The following is a 24,380-nucleotide window of genomic DNA, read 5'->3' on the forward strand; positions in this document are numbered from 1 at the left end:
ATTGGTTACAGTCATAGGGTTTCTCTCCTGTATGTTTTCTTTTATGTGTATGGAGTCTTCTGTGACATGCAAAAGCTTCACCACATTGATTACATTCATAGGGCTTCTCTCCGGTATGTGTTCTTTTATGTATTTTGAGACTACTGTGCCGTGTAAAGGCTTTACCACATCGGTTACATTCATACGGTTTCTCTCCAGTGTGTGTCCTTTTATGCATTTGAAGATGACTCTGATGTGCAAACGCTTTACTACACTGGTTACATTCAAAGGGTTTCTCTCCAGTATGTATTCGTTCATGTACTTGGAGATTACTGTTACGTGCAAAGGCTTTACCACACTGGTTGCAAACATAGGGTTTCTCTCCAGTATGCGTTCCTTTATGTCTTAGAAGATTACTGTCACTTGCAAAGGCTTTACCACACTGGTTACAATTATAGGGTTTCTCTCCAGTATGTGCTCTTTTATGTCTTAGAATATGACCATTTTGTGCAAAGGCTTTACCACACTGGTTACATTCATAGGGTTTCTCTCCAGTATGTGTTCTTTTATGCATTTGCAGACTACTGTGCCGTGAAAAAGCTTTACCACATTGGTTACACTCATAGATTTTCTCTCCACTATGTATTAGTTTATGGACTCGGAGATGACTGTTTCGTGCAAAGGCTTTACCACACTGTTTGCAATCATAGGGTTTCTCTCCAGTATATGTTCTTTTATGTGTTTGGAGACTATTGCGATGTTCAAAGGCTTCATCATATTGAATACCTTCATATGGGTTCTCTCCACTATGACTTCTTTCATGCCTGCAGAAATAATCGGTACAGGTGAGAGCTTTCCAACAGTCATTGCACTGATGAATCCTTTTATCTGTATGAATTAATTTTATAATTTGGTCTACTGCTGCATAGGAATCAGATCCTAATGTTTTATCACTCTCTTTACATTCATGGTGTTCCCTTTCATTATCAGTTCCTTTGTGTCTTTGAAGATACCAGAGAATTTATTACATGGTTCATATTTATACCATTCTTTCTTTCTACATCAGGGTTTTCACATATTTTGTGAAAACTGAAAGAACCCATAGCACTCCACCCTGAATGTTTTCATATCATTTCCTATAGTATGAGTTATACTACATTTGTAAAGTAAACCAGGACAAACAGTAGAATTTGCAGATTTCCAGTACTCATAGGGATTTTCTGAAGTTTAACTTTATGAAGGTTCCCAATAAAGTCAGAAAACCAATTAACTGTAAACTTGTATCATATTCAAAAAGTCTACTAAAAGTGGGAACTACAACATATTTTATAATTGTTCTGAGAGAAAGAGGGGTATGTGGCTTCTTTGAATATCACTGTGCTCACATGGTTTGTATCTATTGTGACATAAGCCACACGTATTAAAAGAAGAATAACAATTGAAAGAGCTCTACCTTGCATTCACACAGTTTGACTTTTTGCTGCTCATACACATTTGGCATTGAGATTGAGGCTTCTCTACAACAACATACTAAACTCTCATAAACTGTCCCTCCCAATAAATGTAGCAACACTCCTACAAGTATATGAGTAATACCTGCTTTACTGCCAATTATTTACTTATTAGAGGATTTACACACATACTTAGCACCTATTCTATACCTTTTGCAATATATAAGTGGTATGAGAATAAACAGGTTGGCAGATCTACAAACTAGCTCTAGTGGAACTACGATTCAAATTATGATATCTATTAAGGCATTGTTTTCTTGTATTCTTTCTTAAAGGAATGCCTTGCAAACACAATCAGACACCTGATATTCAAGTACATGGTTAGAATTTAAAATCACTGACACACTTAGAGCAGTGTTTTACACTGTTGCTTTTCTTTCAAACTTCCAGGGCACACTAAAATTTCTTCAGAGGCATAGCCATATCACTTTGCACATGAAAATTACCTTCCATGTCTTCTAGAATGTTGATGATGTTCTTCAGTAGTTTGCTCTTCCCAATTATAGCCTAAAACATAGTATCATGTTTATACATTGGAAAACTATGCATCAGTTAAAACAAGGAAATCATGAAATCTGCAGGAAAATGGTGGGAACTAGAAAAGATCATCCTGTGTGAGGTATGCCAGAAGCAGAAAGACACGCATGGTATATACTCACTTATAAGTGGATATGAGACATATAGGATAAATATACTAAAATCTGTACATGTAAAGAAGCTAAGCAAGAATGAGGACCCTGGGTAAGATGCTCAATCCTCATTCAGAAAGGCAAAGGGGATATACATGGGAAGAGGGAGAAAACAGGAAAGAGGAAAGGAGCCTACCACAGAGGGCCTCTGAAAGACTCTACACATCAAGATATTGAAGCAGATGCTGAGACTCATAGGCAATGTTTGAGCAGAGTACAGGGAATGTTAGAAAGAAGTGGGAGATAGAAAGAGCTGGAAGGGGACAGGAGCTCCACAAGGAGAGCAAACAAACAAAAAAAAAATCTGGACAAAGGGATCTTTGTTGAGATTGATACTCCAACCAAGAACAATTCATGGAGATAACCTACAATAGCTGCCAGATGTAGCCTATGGCTGCTTAGTTTCCAAGTGGGTTCCCTAGTAAGGGAAAAAGGTGCTGTCTCTGACATGAACTCAGGGGCCGGCTCTTTGATCACCTCCCCCTGAGGTGGGGACAGCGTTAGCAGGCCACATTGGAAGACAATGCAGCTAGTCTTGATGAGATCTGATAGACTGGGGTCACATGGAAGGGGAAGAGATTCTCCCCTATCACTGGACTTAGAGAGGGGCATGGGAAGAGAAGAGGTAGGGTGGGCTGAATTAGAAGGGGACAAGGGAGAAGCTGACAGCTGGGACACAGAGTAGATCAATTTTAATAAATTAAAAAACAAATTTGAAAAAAATTTCATAGAAAAAACATAGTACCAGAAAATATATGATAAATCATTGGATATTTGGCAAAATTAAAGTTACTATCTTCAGGGATAGAAACAATCATGCCTGATTTATGCACATAATTCTTCCTAAATCTCAAAAGAAATTACAGAAAAGCATCAGTAACAAGGAAAAGTTGTTCCCTTATTTTAAAGACTGAAAGTTAATTCATTGTCTTACCAATAGCAGTGAGGTTTCTGTAGGTCTCCAGCATCACATCTTTGTAGAGACTCTTCTGGGAAGGATCCAGCAAAGCCCACTCTTCCCGAGTGAAAATGACATGCACATCATCATAGGTCACTGAATCCTAAAATATCCCATATATGTAAAAGCTTGATACCAACAATACTGTAAATATATACTTCATTGATATATAATTCTGCTGCTTCCTCTTTGTATTTCCTCACAAAGAAGTTCTAATGTATCACCAAGCCATTTTAGAAAGAAACAGAATGAGGTTCACCTCTGACATATCCTGCACTCTTTGAATAGGCTATACTTTTGTAAGAGAAATGCCAACTAACAAATATAATGTGTGTGTGTGTGTATAAAGAAAAAAGGGAGAAAGAGAAACACAGATGAGGAAGTAGATCAACATTACTGAGCACACATCAGAAAAATTACTAACTACAAAAATAATGAGAAAGATGGGTATATTTGCTCATGCCTTTAATCCCAGAACTCAGTAGGCATAGGCTGGTGTATCTCATTGAGGTAGATGTCAGCCTGGTCTATGAAAACAGTTTCAAACAAGAGGTCTGTATTTAGCACCTGACTACCTTTCATAAATCAATCAAACAAGCAAAAGAGATAGAACATACAGATCTTTACAGAACCTTCAACAAAGAATTATACATTCACTGAAGTTTTCGACTGCCATAAGAAACTGCCTAGTGCTATCTTTTCCTACAAATCAGTGATGTTGCATTCATTTTTACTGGACTTGTTGCTTTTTTCCCCACTGTATTCCTGAATGAGTCACTAGCAATAACCATCCAACCCACAGAATATTCTAAGAAATCACCCCATTATTTTTTAATTTTTCCCGACTCAAATTTTAGAGCACAGTCAAAATAAGAAAGATTTGGGGCCAGAATATCACACAAATGACCTCTAGCTAAAATTTCCACAGACTCTATTTTCCACTGAAATCCTTTGACCTCACCTTCCTCTGCCTGCATTAATCTCAACACTCCAACCTTTCAGGTTCTACAAGAACAGTCTGATAAGCTCAAAGTACAGTTTTCTATGCTTTTTTCCTTATCAAGTCATTATATTTTGCACATTTCTCACAAAGAGAACATTCCCAGGTTGTGTACAGCAGCAAAATCACTTTTTCCATATCATTTTTTTTATTCTAACTTGCTACTCTACTGCTATGATTGAATCCTGTAACTAAAAGAATCTCAAGCAAACAACGGGGGCTTTTTGGGTTTTTGTTTGTTTGTTTTTGTTTTTGCATGGTTCTGTCAGATCATAATCCATCATGCTAGAACCATTTTAGGACAGAAACTCAAGGCAGAAAATGAAGGCAAAACTATGGACAATTATTGTGTCCTCTTTCTATTTCCCTAGTCACTGTCTCATTCTCAGCTAGCTCTCCTATCCAGCACAGGCCAAATGGCTTAGGGATATCATCAATCAATACACAATCTCACAGACAGCAACTGCCATTCTGATGGGGGCACTCCCTCAATTGAGTCTCCCTCCAAGGACTGTAGGCTCTGAAATGTTGAGAACTGAAGCTAATAAGGACAAAGAGACAATAATATATGAGAAAATATGAAAAACCCAAAACCATATCAATCGCTTAAGTAGCAAAAACCCAAACAATGATGATTACAACAGGTGGAAAACACCGATTTGTCAAGAAATGAGGAAAGGCGGGTCTTTAGGACCAAAAAGAGAAAACTAAAAGTGTTTCTCCACAGAAAGTCCCCAATCTATCAAAAACTCAAGGAACTCATAACATATTTAATTTTCAGAAGACAGTAATTACTGAAGGTCTACCATTTTCTAGAGAAACAATAATATAAAAAGATTATAATTAATAAAATAAAAAGATATAATTAATAAAATAAAATTATAAAAACTGAAACAAAGACACACCTATAAATGTAACACCGTCCTTTAAAACAAGAATGACAGGACTATAGTCAAAATCACAATCACAGAAATTACTGACCAACACTCAACCTGTGCACTCTCATACTCTTCTTTGCCAATAATAGAAAATGGATGGGGGTGGGGCATGATTCCAATTGAGGAGTTTTGTTTAAAGGATACAAATGTTTCAACACTGCAGAAAACAATTTTGATTACTAAAAGTATCTTGCTGTGTTATGATAAAGATCAGGATGTCTGTTAAGATCAGTCAGAACCCATTTTGTTTCCTATGATTGATGATCTGGATGACAGTATATAAATCTGCACCAGTGTAAGGAAATGCAAATTTTCAGAAACCAAATGCAAGGTAACAGATATTTAAAGACAGTTTATGATTTCTATTATACACCTAAAGAGTTTGGTTGCAGTAATTCCTTTATAAGTCATGAGCAAACAAGCCTATTCCCATTTTTCTGTGTATGCTTATGTGTGAGAATTCTTCCATGTGTGTACAGCAGACACACTAGAGAAGATGTCAGGTCCCTTGGATCTGGAGTAGCAAATGGTTATAAGCCCTCCAACTTGAGTTGGGTGTTGGTATGTGATCTCAGGTCAACCCCCAAAATAATATTTGCTGAGTGACTACACAGCCCACATAGTGCTTTTTATCCAATGAACAAAAATTATTTCACAGATTAACAACAACAAAACCTACATGACTGTAGAAGTAAATAAATGATCCCTGAGAACCTGACACCTTAGTATTAAGACATAACATATGGGACCAGGTAGGATGTCTCCCGACCTTCTCCACTCTCTGTTTCCTGAGACCCATTACTCAGCTTGCCAGTAGTGCTGTAGCTTCATCATCCCCTTTCCACAACCCAGTAGATACCACACCTCATCCCCATCTGTCCTTCTCTTCCTAACTCATTGCTGTGCTGTGCCTAGCCCCCCAACTATGGAAGGATACCCCATGCTCATCCAGAGTCCAAGACTGTCAGAAGACTAGGTAGCGGGTCCAAACACCTACCCTATTATCAGTTACCCCAGAACCAATTATCACAGTTGCTCTTAGAACAGGAACAGAATATCAGGAGAAGCCTACTCTTCCCCTTTTTATGTCTCTTATATTAGATACCACAGAACATCCAAACTGCCCTCCCTTTACCACTTCATGTCTTTGTCGCAGCCCCCACTTGGGTGAACACCCCTGCTCAATACATGTCACACCTACCAGAATACCAAGTAGAATGTCCACAGATTTACCATACTGTCTGTTATCCCAGACCAAATTTTCACAGTTGTCCCTAGCACTGGACTACAACACCTGGGGCAGCTTTACCTCTCCCCCTGTCTACACCTTCTGTGGATTGATAAGATCACCTTACCCTGGCCACCTCATCCCACAGCTACCTACATCAACAAGTATTCCCCTTTGAACACATCCAACAAAGCAGGTCAGTGAAAGAGGCAATACTCAGCCAACACACTCCCTGAAAATACAGACAGCAAACAGAAATCTTGGAACAAAACACCCACCCAAAGAACACAAACCCAGAAATCAGCACCTAGAGTTATAATCACCCAAAAGAGAGATCCATAGGTACATAATCAAAAATAACCATGGAAATGTGTCACCAACAGAGCCAAGATACCCTAGCACAGCAAGTCCTGAATGTTCCAACATAATGAAAAGCACAAGAAAAAGACCTTAACAACTATGTGAAGATAATAGAAGTCCTTAGATAGGAATTATATAAATCCTTTTTTATTAAAAAAAAAAAGCACAATTAAACAATTGGAGAAAACCAACAAATCCCTTAAATAAAGCCAAAAAGTTTTGGCTTTAGAGAAAGCACACAAAACTATTCAAGACCTAAAAATGGAAATACAAGTAATAAAGAAAGCAGAAACTGAGAGAATCCTGAAAATGTAAATTTTAGGACTGCAAAGAGGAACTATACAGGAAAGGTTCCCACCCACACATCCTAGAATAGAGATGGAAGAGAGAATCTTAGAAGATATAACAGAAAGGATAGATACATGGGTAAAAGAAAATGCTAAATCTAAAAAATCCTGACATGAAATATCCAGTAAATCTGGGACACTATGAAAAGACAAAACATAAGAATAATAGGAATAGAGAAAGAAAAAATACCATATTAAATTCCCAGAAGATATTTTTGACAAAATCTTTATTTATTTTCTAACCTAAAGAAGATGCCTATTGAGATATAAGAAGCATACAAAATACCAGACTGGACCAGAATAGAAAGACCCCTTGCAACATAATTATCAAAACACTAAACACACAAAACCAAAAAGAAATACAAAAAGTTGCAATGGAAAAACAAACCAACAAATAACAACAAACATGTAACATATAAAAGCAGATCAAATTATACCTGTATTCTCAATGAAGACACTAGAAGCCAAAAGCGATTGGACAGATGTGCTGCAGACTCTGAGAAACTATAGATGTCAGGCCAGATTATTATATGCAGAAAATGTTCAATCACTGAAAATGGATAAAATAAGACCTTCCATGATAAAGTCAGATTTAAACAATATCTATCTACAAACATAGACCTACACAGGATGCTAAAACTAAACTCCTACCTAAGGAGCTTACATACACACATAAAAGCACAGGAAATAGACAACCTCATGTTATCAGCAAAACCAAAAGAAGGGAAACACACACACACACACACACACACACACTCCACCAACAACAAAAAACAAAATACCAGGGATTATCAATCACTGTCCATTGATATCTCTTAATATCAATAACCTCAATTCATCAATAAAAATACATAGGCTAACAGAATGGCTGTTAAAAGACAATCCATTCTTCTTTTTTTCACTTTTTAAATTTTTATTTATATTTTTATAAATTACAGTTTATTCACTTTGTATCCCTGCTGTAGCCTCCTTCCTCCCTCATCCCTTTCCAATCCCACCCTCTGCCGGGGCCAGCCGGGCAGAGTCAAACGGTTCTTGAGTTGGGCGTGAGGATTAAAATTAATAAAATGAACAGACAGCACACAGGAAACTTTTTAAAGGTCCAGACTCGACAGCCATGGCAAAAGGCAGGCAGCTGCAGCAAGCAGTGCCAGCAGCAAGCCTCAAGTCTCTGCCTCCAACTCTGTCTCTAGCCTTCTTCTCTGTCTCCAGCCTTCTCTGTCTCTAGCCTTCTCCTCTGTCTCCCGCCTTCTCCTCTGTCTCCAGCCTTCTTCTCTGTCTCCAGCCTTCCCTTGGCCTGTCTTTTTATTGTAGAGTTTCTGAGCCAGAGTAGAAACATCTCAGAACAATGGTTTAATTTGCACAAGGAGCCTGAGGAAGAGGTGTGACCCTCACAAGCTATCTCACCTGCTGTCACAAATAAAAGGAGATGGACTTGCAAGTTCTCTGCCATTAGTAAAGGCCTGCTAAAAACCATCTCTCCACCGAGATTTAAATATCAAAGCCGGCCGCTAGGAGTCACGGCTCCCGACAACCCTCCCTCCCTCAACTCCTCCCGTAACCCTCCCCAAGTCCACTGATGGGGAGTTCCTCCTCCCCTTCCCACTGACCCTAGCCTATCAAGTCTCATCAGGACTGGCTGCTCCCCCATCAGGGGGAGGTGTTCAAAGAGCCATCCACAGAATTCATGTCAGAGACAGTTCCTGTTCCCCTTACTAGAGATCCCATTTGGAGACTGAGCTGTCATGGGCTACATCTATGCAGGAGTTCTAGGGGTTCTAGGTTATCTCCATGCATTGTCCTTGGCTTTGTAGTACAGCTTGAGATAAGGGATGGAGATACCTCCAGATGATCTGTTGTTGTACAGGATTGTTTTAGCAATTCTGTCTTTTTTTGGTTTTCCATATGAAATTGAGAATTGTTCCTTCAAGTTCTAAAAAGAATTGTGGTGGTATTTTGATAGGAATTGCATTGAATCTATAGATTGCTTTTAGCAGGATGGCCATTGTCACAATGTTAATCCTACCAATCCATGAGCATGGGAAATTTTCCCATCTTCTCATATCTTCTTTAATTGCTTTCTTCAGAGACTTGAAGGTTTTTTCAAACAGATCTTTCACATGTTTCATTAGAGTCACACCAAGGTACATTCCGTTATTAGTGGCTATTGTGAAGGGTGTTGTTTCCCTAATTTCTCCCTCAGCCCTATTGTCTTTGTTATACAGGAGAGCTACTGATTTTTTTAATTAAATTTTTATTTTTTTAATATTAGTTACAGTTTATTAACTTTGTATCCCAGCTGTAGCCTGCTCCCTCATTTCCTCCCAATCCCACCCTCTGTCCCTCATCTCCTCCCTGCCCCTTTCCAAGCCCACTGATAGGGGAGGTCCTCCTCCCCTTCCAACTGATCCTAGCTTATCAGGTATCTTCAGGACTGGCTGTAATGTCCTCCTCTGTGGCCTAGCAAGGCTGCTCCTCTCTCAGGGTGTGGGAGAGAGGAGGGGAAGGTCAAAGAGCCAGCCACTGAGTTCATGTCAGAAATAGTCCCTGTTCCCCTTACTAGGGTCCCCACTTGGATACTGAGCTACCATGGGCTACATCCGAGCAGGGGTTCTAGGTTATATCCATACATGGTCCTTGGTTGAAGATACAGTGTCATAAAAGACCCTGTACCCAGATATATTTGGTCCTTATGGAGCTCCTATCCTCTCTAGGTCATACTAACTCTGCCTTCTTTCATATGATTCCCTGCTTTCTGCCAAAGATTTGGTAATGAGTTTCAGCATCTGTTTTAATACACTGGTAGGTAGAGATTTTTTTTTTAGTTAATTTTTTATCCAGCCACTTTGCTGAAGGTGCTTATCAGCTGAAGGAGTTCTCTGGTAGAATTTTTGGGGTCGCTCATATATACTATCATATCATCTGCAAATAGTGATACTTTGACTTCTTCCTTTCCAAGTTGTATCCCCTTGATCTCCTTCAGTTGTCTTATTGCTCCAGCTGGGACTTCAAGTACTGTGTTGAAGAGATATGGAGAGAGTGGGCAGCCTTGTCCCTGAGTTCAGTGGGATTGATTTAAGTTTCTCTCCATTTAGTTTGATATTGGCTATAGGCTTGCTGCATATTGTATTTACTAGGTTTAGGTATGTTCCTTGTATCCCTAATTTCTGCAAGACTTTAAACATGAATGGGTGTTGTATTTTGTCAAATGCTTTTTCAGCATTTAAGGAGATAATCATGTGGTTTTTCTTCTTCAGTTTGTTTATATGGTGGATCACATTGATGTATTTCCATACATTGAACCACCCCTGCATGCCTGGGATGAAACCTAGTTGGTCATGGTGGATGATATCTTTGATGTGTTCCTGGATTTAGTTTGCAAGTATTTTATTGAGTATTTTTTGCACCAATGTTCATAAGAGAGATAGGCCTGAAGTTCTCTTTTTTTGTTGGGCCTTTCTGTGACTGTGGCTTCATAGAATGAGTTTGTTAATGTTCCTTCTGTTTCTATTTTATGGAATAGTTTAAAGAGAATTGGAGTTAGCTCTTCTTTGAAAGTCTGGTAGAATTCTGGGCTGAAACTATCTGGCCCTGGGCTTTTTTTTTGGAAGGGAGAATTTTGATGACTTCTTCTATTTCCTTGGGGAATATAGGATTATTTAATCTATTTACCTGATCTTGACTTAATTTTGGTAGATGAAATCTATCAAAAAAATTGTCCACTTCCTTTAGATTTTCAAATTTTGTGGCATATAGGTTTTGTAATGTGACCTAATTATTGTTTGGATTTCCTCAGTGTCTGTCATTATGTCCCCTTCTCATTTCTGATTTTGCTGATTTGGATAGTTTCTCTTTGCCTTTTAGTTAATTTGGCTAATGGTTTGTTTATCTTGTTGATTTTCTCAAAATCTTGTTGATTTTCTCATTTATTCTTTGAATTGTTTTCTTTGTTTCCAATTCATCAATTTCAGCATGAGTTTGATTACTTCTAATAGTCTACTCCTCTTGGGTGTGTCTCCTTTTTTTATAGGGCTTTTTGGCATGCCATTAAGTTGCTTGTATGAGATGCCTCAAACTTCTTTCAGGAGGCACTGAGTGCTATGAACTTTCTTCTTAGCACTGCTTTCATTGTGTTCCATAAGCTTGGGTAAGTTGTGCCTTCATTTTCATTGAATTTTAGGAAATCTCTAATTTCTTTTTTCATTTCTTCCCTGACCAAGCTGTCATTGAGTAGAGAGTTGTTTAGTTTCTATTTGTAGGTATGCTTTTTGTTATTTCTGTTGTTGAGGTCTAGTTTTAGGCCATGGTGGTCTGATAGGATGCAAGGGGTTATTTCAATCTTCTTGTATCTGTTGAGGTTTGCTTTGTGCCCAAACATACGGTCAATTTTTTGAGAAGGTTCCATGAGGAGCTGAAGATAAGGTATACTCTTTTGAGTTTGAGTGAAAAGTTCTGTAGACATCTATTAGGTCCATTTGATTTAGGATCTCTGTAAGTATCATTATTTCCCTATTTGGCCTCTGTCCAGATGATATGTCCCTTGATGAGAGTGGAGTGTTGAAGTCTCCCACTATTAGGGTATTGGGATTGATACGTGATTTAAGTTTTAATAATGTTTCATTTACAAATGCAAGTGCTCTTGTATGTGGAGCATAGATGATCAAGATTGTGATGTCCTCCTGGTGGATTTTTCCTTTGATGAGAATGAAATGCCCCTCCTCATCTTTTTGATTAATTTTGGTTGAAAATCTATTTTATTCAGTATTAGGATAGCAACCCCAGTTTGTTTCCTGGGTCCGTTTGCTTGAAAAGCATTTTTTCAGCCCTTCACGCTGAGGTGGGAAGCCATTCTAAAAGGAACACTTCTGCAACTGGAATCACACATTGGCCCTCGTGCAGTAATAGGGGTAAACCTCAATATCTCACTCTCACCAATGGACAGGTCCTCTAGACAAAAACCAAACAGAAAAATGCTCCAGCTAACTGATGTTAAAAAGCAAACGAACCCAACAGAAATTATCAGGACATCCCACCCACACACAAGCAACATACCTTATTCTCAGCAATTCATGGAACTTCCTCCAAAATTGATAACATATACATGATCACCTCAAGTCTCAACAGATACAAATAAACTGAAATAACCTGCTGCATCCTATCAGACCACTATGAATTAAAGTTGTACATCATCAACAACAAAAACAACAGAAAGCTTAAACACTGAACAACTCTCTACTGAATAAAAAAATGGGTCAAGACAGAAATAAAGAAAGAAATTAAAAACTTTATAGAATTTAAGGTAAAAGAATACCCAACATATCCAAACTTATGGGATACAATGAAAGTGATGATAAGAGGACAGTTGATGGCACTAAGCACATACATTAAGAAAACTGGAAAGATCTCTTACTAGCAACTTAACAGCACACCAAAAACTTCTAAAGAAGAAGAAGAAGAAGAAGGAGAAAGCACACCTAGAAGGAGTCACAGCAATAATGGATAAATAACTAAAGGAGACCTATAACCCCTAGTGAAATAGAAGAACTCATTACAAGACTCAAAATCAAAAATTTTTAAAAATTAAAATTAAAATAAAACAAAAACAAACAAAAAAACGCAGGGCTGGGAGATTCTAGTGAAGAATTCGACCGGACTTTCAAATAAGACTTAATGCCAAAACTGCTCAAAGTATTTCATGAATTAGAAACAGAAGGAACATTACCCAGTTAATTTTATGAAGCCAAACTTACCATGATACACAAAGTACATAAAGACTCAACAATAACAATAACAAAACTACTACAGACCAATTTTCCATGAACATAGATGCAAATATACTAAATAAAATGCTTATAAACTGAATCAAGGAACAGACCAAAACCATAACCCACAATGTTTAAGGAGACTTCAGCCCTGAGAAACAGGGAGAGTTCAACTTACGGAAATTAGTAAATTAATCCACCATATAAATATACTGGCAGGAAAAAAAACACCACAGGATCATCTCATTAGACAATGAACAGGCCTTTGACAAATTTCAACACCAATTCATAATATTAGGGATACAAAGAACATACCTAAGCATAATAAAGAAAATTTACAGCAAGCCTATAGGCAACATCAAATTAAATGGAGAAAAACTCAAAACAATTCCACTCAAATCAGGAACAAGACAAGCCTGTTGGTGAAGAGCTCTTTCCTTTCTCAAGGTTACCATTTTGCCCTATTGACAGTGTCCTTTGCCTTTCAGAGGCTTTTCAGTTTCATGAGGTCCCATATACTGATTGTTGACCTTAGTGCCTGACCTGTTGATGTGCTGTTCAGAAAGTTGTCTCCTGTACCAATGAGCTCGAGGCTATTCCCCAATGCCTACATAAAGAAACTGGAAGTGTTGCATACTAAAATTTACAAGCACACCTGAGAGTCCTATAACAAAAAGAAAACACACCCAAGAGGAATAGACATCAGGAAATAATCAAACTCAGAGCTGAAAAAAAAATTAGAAACAAACAAACAAAAAAAAAAACAATACATTTTTCTTTGAGAAAATCAACAAGATAGACAAACCTTTAGCCAAGCTGACTGAAAGGCAAAGAGATAACAGTTGCAGTTAACAAAATCAGAAATGAAAAGGAAGACAACAGACATTGAGGAAATTCACAGAATCATTAGGTTTTACTTTTTAAAAGTATACTCCACAAAATTGCAAAATCTAAATGAAATGGACAATTTTCATGATAGATGCCACTCACAAAGTTAAATCAAGATCAGGTAAACAAGTCAAATAGTCCTAAAACTCCAAGGAGATAGAATCAGTCATTAAAGGTCTCCCATTCTAAATACCCCAGCACCAGATTTCAGCACAGACTTTCAAAGATGAGCTAACACTAATACTCCTCAAACTATTCCACAAAATAAAAACAGAAGGATCATTCTATGAGGCCATAGCCAGCCTGATACCTAATCTACACAAAGATCCAACAAAAAAAAGAATTTCAGACCAATTTCTGTTATACACATGGATGAAAAAAAAGTCAAAATACTCACAAACCGAATCTAAGAAGATATCAAAAAAAAAATATCATCCACCATGATCAAACAAGCTTCATCCCAGGCATGCAGGGGTGGTTCACTATACAAAACTCCATCAGCATAATCCACCACATAAACAAACAAAAAGAAAAAAAAAAAACATATGCTCATCTCATTGAATGCCAAAAAAGCACTCAACCTAATCCAATATCCCTTTCATGGTAAAAGTCTTGGAAAGTTCAGGGACATAAGGCATATACCTAAACACAATACAGGCTATATAGAGCAAGCCTATAGCCAACATCAAATTATATGCAGAGAAACTTAAAGCAATCCCACTGAAATCAGGGACAAGTCAAGACTGCCCAATCTCAACATATCTCTTTAATATAGTACTCGAAGTCCTAGCCTTAAAGAGATCAAAGGAATACAAAATGCAAAGGAAGAAGTCAAAGTATTCCTATTCGCAGCTGACATGATAATATAAATAAGTGGCACCAAGTATTATGCAAGAGGATACCTAGAACTGATAAACATCTTCAGCAAAGTGGATGGAAACAAAATTAACTCAAAACAATCAGTAACCCTCTTGTATACAAACAACAAACAGGCTGAGAAATGAATTGGGGAAACTACACCCTTCACAATAGCCACAAATAATATAAAGCATTTTGGTACAACTTTCACCAAGTCAAAGACCTATGTGACAAGAACTTCAAGTCTCTGAAGAAAGAAATTGAAGAAGATATCAGAAGATGGTCATGATCAGTATGAATAATATAGTGAAAATGGCCATCTTACCAAAAGCACTCTACAGATCCAATGCAATTCTATCAAAATACCAACACAGTTCTTTATAGATCTTGAAAGGAAAATTCTCAACTTCATACAGAAAAACAAAATCCTAGAATAATTAAAACAATCCTATAGAATAAAAGAATTGCTGGAGGTATATCCATCCCCAAATTTAAGCTGTACTACAGATAAATAGTAATAAAACCTGCATGGTACAGTCATCAAAAAAAGACTTGTTAATGAATGAAATAGAAACAAAGGCAGAGAAATAAACCCACATATCTATGGACACATGATTTTGGACAAAGGAGCCAAAACCATACAATGGAAAGCACCTTCAACAAATGGTGCTAGTCTAACCAGATGTATACATGCAGAAAAATGCAAATATAGCCATATTTATTATGCTGCACAAAACTCAAGTCCAAATGGATCGAAGACCTCAACATAAAACCACATGCACAAGATTTATTAGAAGAGAAAGTGGTGAAGAGCCTCTACTCATTGGAACAGGAGTTCCTGAACAGAACACCAACAGTTCAGGCTCTAAGACCAAAAATTAATAAATGGGACCTCATGAAACTGAAAAGCTTCTGTAAGACAAAGGTAATGCGAATAGAACAAAACAACAGTCTGCAACAGAACTGGAAAAAGTTCTTCACCAATCCTACACCTAACAAAGGGCTAATATCCAAAATATATAAAGAACTCAAGAAAATAGACACCAACAAATCCAATCAAAAAATAGAGCTAAACAGAGAGTTGACAACAGAGAAATCTTGAATGGCTGAGAAGCACTTAAAGAAATGTTCAAAGTCTTTAGTCATCAGGGAAATGTAAATCAAAATGACTCTACACCTGTCAGAATGGCTAAGATCAAAAACTCAAGGGAAAGCACATGCTGGCAAGGATGTGGAGCAAGGGGGCCATTCCTTCATAGCTGGTGGGAGTGCAAACTTGTACAACCACTTTGCAAATCAATCTGGCACTTTCTCAGAACACTAGGAATAGTTCTACCGCAAGACCCAGTTATACCATTCCTGGGCATATACCCAAATGGTGCTCTAACATACAACAAGGAAATTTGCTCAATATGTACATAGCAGCTTTATTAGTATTAGCCAGAAACTGAAAACAAACCACAGTCCCTGAACTGAAGAAGGGATAAAGAAAATATGGTACATTTACACAATGGAATCATACTCAGCTATTAAAAGAGAGAGAGAGAGAGAGAGAGAGAGAGAGAGAGAGAAATCATGAAATTTGCAGGCAAAAGGAAGGAACTAGAAAAGATCACCCTAAGTGGGGTAACCCAGACCCAGAAAGAGACATATGGTATACACTCACTTCTAAGCAGATGTAGGCCTTATACTACAGGATAACCATACTACACTCCCCAGACCCAAAGAAGCCAAGTTACAAGGAGGGCACAAGGGAGGACGTTTGAATATCACTCAGATGAGGAAATAGAATAGACTGCGAAAGTAGGTGAAGAGAGGAAAAAGGATAGAAGAGGGAAGTACTTCCTCAGGATTGCTAAGGGAAATGAGGGTGGGTATCAGATGTGGGGAGTGGGGAGGGAAGGGAGGACAGAGGGCTTGCAGAGAGAACAGAAACTGTGGGCCAGGCACCTCTGAGACAAGCTCTGAGACCAGGTAGGCTCCTGGGAGGATATGGGTGTGACTCTGAGAGCTGAGACCCCTAGCAGCAGTGGTCACGGAGACTGAAGAGACCACCCTCTAACCAGACAGGACTCATAGCAGAGGAAGGGGAACACCTGTACACACACAAAAACTTCAACCCAAAATTTGCCCTGCCTACAAGATGTGCATGAATAAGATAGAGCAGGAACTGAGGGAATATCCAAAGAATGTCTGGCCTACTCTGAGACCCAAACCAAGGGAGGAGGCCAACCCTGACACTATTAACAACACTCTGTTATGCTTGCAGATGCGAGCCTAGCATAGCTGTTCTTTAAGAGGCTCCAACCAGCAGCAGATCTAATCACATGCTGAGACTCATAGACAACATTTGGTGGAACACAGGGAGCCTTGCAGAAGAGTCGAGGAAAGGATAGAAGGGCATGCAGCAGGAGAGGAATTTCACAAGAAGACCAATAAAGCCAACTAACCTGAAGCACCAACCAAGGACCATGCATGGACTACACTTAGGACCCCTACACATATGTACCCAGTGGGCAGTTTGGTCTTCAGATAGGTTACCTTGTAAGGGGAATTGGGGTGGGTAGGGCTGTCTGTAATAAGGACTCTGTTGAATACTTTTTGCTCACATGCTCCTGGAAAAGCTCTCTTGCCAAGCCACTCAGAAAGAAGATGCACTCAGTCTTGATGGGCTTGATGTGCTGAGGTGGGTTAGGAGGGCCTCCCATTTTCTGAGTAGTAGGGGAGAGTGTAGTGGGGAAAAGGGGAGGAGGATGAACCACGAGAAGAGGAGGGAGGGGGCTATAACAGGGATGTAAAGTGAAATAATTAGTTAATTTTTTAAAAGACACAGGATCTTTGACAACATCCAACACTCATTCATAATAAAAGTCTTGCACAGATTAGGGATAACAGGGATATATCTAAACATAATAAAGAAAATTTACAGCAAGCCTATAGCCAACATCTGATTAAATGGAGACATACACAAAACAATTCCACTAAAATCAGGAACAAGAAAAGGCTGTTCACTCTCCCCATGTCTATTCAACATAGTACCTGAAGATCTAGCTAGAGCAATAAGACAAAAGAAAGACATCACAGGGAAATAACTGGAAAGGAAGAACTCAAAGTATCCTAATCAGCATGTGATATAACAGTATATAATACCAAACATCTGCAGCTCATAAACATTTTCACAAAAATGGCTGGATAAAAAATTTGCTCAAGAAAAAAATCAGTAGCCCTCCTATATAAAAATGGCAAAAGGATTGAGGAAGAAATTGAGCAAACACTACCCTTCACCATATGCTCTAATAAAAAATAATATGCTGGAGTAACTCTTACAAAGCAAGTGAAAAAGTTGTGTAATCAAAACTTCAAGTCTTTGAAGAAAGAAATTGAAGAATATATCACAAGATACAAAAATCTCTCATTCATGGATCATTAGGATTAACACAATAAAAATGCCATACTACCAAAACCAATCTCCATATTTAACATAGTCCCCATAAAATTACAACAAAATTGTTTATAGACCTTGAAAGGACATTTCACACCTGACATAGAATAACAAAAACAAAGAGAGCAGAACCAATTCTGAACAATAAAAGAACTGCATGGAATTAACATAAAAACCAAACATGTCCATCAGTGGAATCAAATTTAAAACCCAAACATAATCCCACCCACATGTGGACATCTGATGTTTATAAGGAATCCAGAAATACACAATGGAAAAAGACAGCACCTTTGGAGCTGAACAGATGGCTTACAGGTTAAGAGTGCTGGCTGTTGGGGTTGGAGAGATGGCTCAGAGGATAAGAACACTGGTTGTATTTCCAAAGGTCTCAAGTTCAATCCCTAGCAACCACATGGTGGCTCATAATCATCTATAATGAGATATGGTGCCCTCTTCTAGCATGCAGCCACACATACAGACAGAACTCCATATTAATAATAAACAAATAAAATATTTTTACAAAGACAGCACCTTCAATAAATGGTGCTGGTTAAACGGTTATCTCTGCATGCAGAATGCAAAGAAATCCATATACATCACTCTGCACAAAACACAAGTCCAAGTGGATCAAAGACCTCAAAGTAAAGCCAGACACACTGAAACTGATACAACAGAAGTGGGAAACAGCCATGAGTGCAGTGGCACAAAAGACAATCTTCTGAACAGAGCACCAATAGTACAGACACTAAGATCAACAATGAATAAATGGGTCCTCATAAAACTTAAAAGCTCCTGTAAAACACACACAAACACAAATATACATACAAACACAGAGACGCACACACACAGAGTCAACTGGACAAAGAGACAACCTAAGGAATGGGCAAAGAGTTTTACCAACTCCACAAATACAAACTGTGTAAAGATCTCAAGAAACTAGATATTCAATAAATGAAAACTTTGGTTGAAAGAAAGGGGGTAAAAATGTAAACAGGAATCTCAAATGGCTAGGAAACATGTAAAGAAATTTTCGGCAACTTAGCCATCACAGAAATGCAAATGAAAACTACTTGGAGATTCCTTCTCACACATGTCAGAATGACTAAGACCAATAATCAGTAATACAGTGACAGCTCGTGCTGGCAAGGATGTGGAAAGGGGGAAACACCCCATCATTGCTGGTGGGAGGACAAACTAAGACAGCCCCAGTGGAGCTCAGTGTTTCAGTTCCTCAGAAAACTAGAAATCAATCCACCTCAAGGCCCAACTAAACCACTCCTGGGCATAGACCCAAAAGACGTTCCATTTTACCACAAGGGCACTTGCTCAACTATGTTGGCTTTACTCATACTGGACAGAAACTGGAAAACAAGCTAGATTTCTCTCAACTGAAGAACAGATGAAGAAAATGTGGTACATTTACATAATGGAGTATATACTTAGCTGTTAAAAATGACATCATTAAATTTACAGGAAAATAGATGCAACTAGGAAAAAAAAAACCTAAGCCAGGTGAGAGAACCAAGACCCAGAAACTTATAAATGGATATTACCTATTACATAAATGATAATCCATCTATAATCAACAAGAGAGGACAGGTATAGGGTTGAAGCATGCATTTTCCCTGAAGAAGAAAATAGAACAGAGTCTGTGGGTAGATCAGGGGTGAATGCAGACAGGATTGGGAGTGATAAGGTAGGGGTGGATAGAAGGACAGAATTCAGTGCAGGGGGAACAACTGGAATTAGGGGGCTTTTGTGGGTTAGTGTAGAAACCTAGTGCCCTGGTGACATCCTGGAATCTAGGACCTTAGTGAAGAGCCTTAGCAATGGAGGATATGGAGTCTGACCTGGCCATCCTCTGTAGATAGGCAGGGCTCCAGTGGTGGTTCTGGATTACATTCCATTGAGCTATTGGCAGAGCAGGTCTCATGGAGATTCCTAAAGAACCCAGCCTGATGCAGGACAGAACGTTGCTCTCTGAGAAGTTACAGCAGGGCCACATCTCTGAGGGCAACTTCCACAGAGCTCACTTAATTAAGAGAGGTCAAGCAGGTGCAGGCCTGGAGACTTCACCCTATGTTCTAGTCTGTTTGGGGTGAGAAGGTACTCTATAAGAACACCCTGGACACCAACCCACCTGAAAAACCTTTTAACTAAAATCTGTCTTCCCTGCAACATATGCAGAGGCATGGTGGCACCAAATTTGTTTGAGCGGCCAACCAATGTTAGGTTCAATTGGAGGTCCATGCCACAAAAAGAAATCTATGCTTTACACTGCCTGGGTGTCCAGGAATCTCCCAGAGTAGAGTGGCTCTAGGAAAGAGGGACAAAAGCTGGAAATAGCAGTTGAGGGTGGACAACAATTATCAGGATCTATTATATGAGAGAAAAATTTATTTCCATTAAAAAACATTCATTCAAATTTTCCTAAATTTGAATTAATGTTTAAACTTAGGACATGGTGAGTGTACGGGTCTGCACCAGGTCCTCTGCTGATATGTTATGGCTCTTAGCTTGGTATTTTGTGTGTGTGTGACTCCTCACAGCGGGAGCAGGTGTAGCTCTGACTCTCTCACCTGCTCTTGTGACTTTTCCTCCTATTGGGTTGCCTTGTCCAGCCTCAATAGAGGACTATTGTCTTGTCTTTTTATATCTTGTTTGGTCTTGTTTGGCTGTCCTAGAGAAGACAGCTCTTTTCTGAAGAGGAAACACAGAAGGTAAAGTGCTGCAGGATATTTGATCCCAATGTGAACCCCAAAATTGTGGACTGTAAAACCCTGTAACTTGTTTGGTGTGGTTGCGTCCTATCACACGCCGATAATCCTACAACTTTTCGTTGTAAACAGGCGATTATGGTGTGGCTCACCCAGCCCTAACACACACTTTTAATCCAAGAGCTTTCTGTACATAGGACTTAATAAAGTTAAATAATGGCATTTAAAGATATTTTATTAATTAGAGAATTTTTTGACAATGAGACATGTCAGCTCCTGCAGCACCCCTTTTAGACTTTGAAGAAGACGATGACCATCAAAACTTTTTCTCCTTTAGGAGATGGCTTCCTATGTGGCAAGCTAACCTACCAGGCAAGGAATGCTCTTGTTTCCACTGCAGACAGAATGCTGGACAAACTGGGTGAGGAAAGTCAAATGCTGAGCTTTGCAAGGACAAAGTGTGCAAGTTCTGAATAATACCTGCTACACAGAAAAATCTGTCAGATATTCCGAGCCAGAAGGCTGAAGATGATGCTCCATCCTTTCAGAGATAGCTTGATTAAATGTCCAGGCAGCCAGCAGTCTCTGTCATTTCTATAGTTTTGGAAGCTGCTTGCTCTGCACTTCTTGTTTATTCAGATATTAATCCTTCTCAGGTCTCTGAGAAGGGTTGAAGACTGAATAGTTATAATCTTACAATTAAGATTAAGTTCTTTAGGATTTAGAAAGATGTTTTAGGTCTAAAAAGATGGTTTTTAATTGGTATTGCAAGTTTTGATACAAAGTGATTTAGGTTCAGTACTTTGGACTCACCAAGATAGGTTAGTAGAATACTTTCTTCAAGGTTGCTAATTACATATAGACTAGACACTGTGAATATAATATTTCCTTGATAATTTACAATTCATTGATGCTCCAGAAAAAGTCTTTTATTAGACAAAAGGGGTAAATGTTGAAAGATATTTGATCCCATTGTGAACCCTTAAATTGTGAACTATAAAACACTGTTTGTTTATTCACCTGTTTACAATAAAAAGGTCTTGGATTAAAGGAGTGTGATGGGGCTCAACTGAACCAAACAAGAAACAGCATTTTAGAGTTCACAATTTGGGGGTTCACAATGGGATCAAATATACTGCAACAGTGGAGTGGCTCTAGGAAAGAGAGAAAAAGGCTGGAAATAGGAGTTGAGGGAAGACAACAGTTATCAAAATATATTATATGAGAGAAAAAATCTATTTTCATTAATAACATTGCTTCAAATTTTCCTAAATGAAAATGAAAGGAGGGAAGCAATAATGAGCAAAGAGAAGCAGAACAGTGAAGACAGGGACAAGCATGATTTTCACAGACACAGTTCTCATTGTGTGCAGAGAGTGAGCATCATGCAGAAGTTCGTGACAAGCTCATTTTGGGGCCCTGTCTAGATCTGTGAAATTAGAAGTTTTGCTCTCAGCAAAGTGAAACACGTATCATAAAGAAAATGAACACAGGTCATTTTCCTGTGTTAGCTTTCGCTAGTTTTGTTTGTGGAATTAATTGACCTCTGTATTTCCTGCTCATTTAATTCCAAAAGAGTACTCTTACTTCTCTATAAAAATAACAACCAAAAAAGAATGCTTTAATCATATTCAAATAATCAAAACACATATGTAATGTTATATAGTATTGCTACATTATTTGTGTAATATGCTAAACATATACAAAATGATATATAAAAATGTTAATGTTTAAACAAATTCTCCAAAGCAAAAATGAAAGTGTTACCGTTGAAGGCATGTTAAGAGATTAGAAGAAAACTAAGAGATGGGTCACTTGTCTGAGGCTGTTATTATTTTATTCAACTACAATTTATTGTCATTATTGAAATTCAAATAATACATGTCAGTTTGCTTCATAACCCCATTTTTACTTCTTGTGTAGTATGGATCATTCGCAGAAAGTTCTCATACCATCCATATGAACTGACTTTCTGCATTTTACTGTACACTATAATAGCACATTGGCTTATCATCTCTATATCAACTCTTGCTACAAAAGCTTGATATTGACTTTTTCTTCTCCACATACCAACCAAAAAAAAAATGTTAAAAACATTCTTTGAAGGTGAAGGCTTCAGCTAGATTCTGTGTTCCTTCTCCCCTTTGTTTTCTATTGCTACGTGTAGTGTAGAGAAGATGGCTGAAGTCCTGATACCCATCTGACAGATGAGAGTGCACTACAGATTAAAATCAGGTGGGAGAAAGAAGTGAGTTGGTTGACACTGACTAAGGTGTAATTACATGCTGTTTTGTAATGAATATAACACTAACTGCAGCAGTCTTTTATAAATGGATAATCCTTTATACACAAACCTATTGTCTTCATTCATTTAGTACAATGTCTTCCTGAGCGCTGAGGTGACTTTCATATTTGGGGCACCGTGAATATAACTGCAATGAACATGAGAACTCTGATGTGTCACAATACTGATTTCAAGTGTATGGAAAATATACTGAGATTTGCTGGAATCCATAGCATTTCTGTCACTTTATGAAAACTCTGTAGGCACACATCAGCATGAATACAATGAGAGTGTGTGAGAGCATGGTTTACTGTGTTTTGTTTTGTTTTGTGGTAATGTGGGTGCATGGGTGTAGGTAATAGGTCCAGATGCAGCAGAATATACACACTGAATATGTGCAACTTTACATCAACTCTAACATGGTTTTAACAAACTTTAGTTTATATCTGTGGAAATTCCCAAATTACTGCTATCAGAGTTTATTCTGCATGCTAATACACAATACCATGTCACATTCATGTTCATTGTTCCATTCTGGAACACATTTTATTTTCATATTTTGTCTTATTTTAATCATACTTGGTGTGAGAGTTTTTATGATGTATTCTGTGTCACTAAACTCTACAATTAAGTCCTCTTTCTATGGTTTTGTACATTATTTCACATCAATTTTAGTTTTAGTTTCACACACTGTAGTTTGCTAAATGAATGATTATGTAGAAGAATATCTTTTACCCTTATGTACTACAGTAAACAATATCATTAAGATGATTTATTTTCAAAAAAAAAAAAAAGGATGTTGGCTTTGTTCAGTTTGCAGCATAAATTCAATAAAATCAAAAGAAAATCCTAACAATTTATAACAAGAAAGCCGATTCCAAACCTATATGCATTGTGAGAAAACACAAAATTCTCAATAGATTTATTAAGAAAGAGTAGACATTGGCTCAATGTAACTTCTGTCCCTACCCCAAATTTACAACACTCAAGAATGTGTTCAACATTTGTGAAAGAAAGAGAGGATGGACAGAAAAAGCCAAAGCCATAAGCCTAAATATATTTTCAAGTTTTCATCAATATACATGAGGAAACTCCACCAGGAAAAGTGTGAACTTCACCAATATTGCCTTTGATTGTTAGTATTTAGAAATTAAATAAAATCAGACTCCATGACTCTAACAAAAGTAACTCAAAGTGACAGCTAAACTGTTACATTTCTGATCCTCCAGATAGTACTGATCTCTTTCCCAAACAGAGAGGCCCTATGCTCTAGAGCTTTGACTGTAAGTGGAGATGAATGAAAAAAGAAGGAAGAAAGGAAGAAAGAAAGAAGGAAAGAAGGAAGGAAGGAAGGAAGGAAGGAAGGTGATAGATAGATAGATAGATAGATAGATAGATAGATAGATAGATAGATAGATA

At 38.0% G+C, this 24,380-nt stretch overlaps 1 protein-coding gene across 1 annotated transcript in view; it reads right to left on the reverse strand.

Moving 5' to 3' along the window:
• LOC129670183 (zinc finger protein 431-like) overlaps positions 1-24,380 on the reverse strand; it is a 30,063-nt gene that overhangs the window by 1,251 nt on the left and 4,432 nt on the right. The window contains 3 exon segments of the mRNA XM_055598652.1: positions 1-803; positions 1,937-1,997; positions 3,114-3,240. The exon segment at positions 1-803 is cut by the window's left edge and continues 347 nt beyond it. Of these exon segments, the coding sequence (XP_055454627.1) occupies positions 1-803; positions 1,937-1,997; positions 3,114-3,240 (991 nt within the window).

Source organism: Psammomys obesus, unplaced genomic scaffold (genome assembly GCF_907164565.1).
Source record: "Psammomys obesus unplaced genomic scaffold, mPsaObe1.curated_primary_1811, whole genome shotgun sequence".
Classification (NCBI taxonomy): domain Eukaryota; kingdom Metazoa; phylum Chordata; class Mammalia; order Rodentia; family Muridae; genus Psammomys; species Psammomys obesus.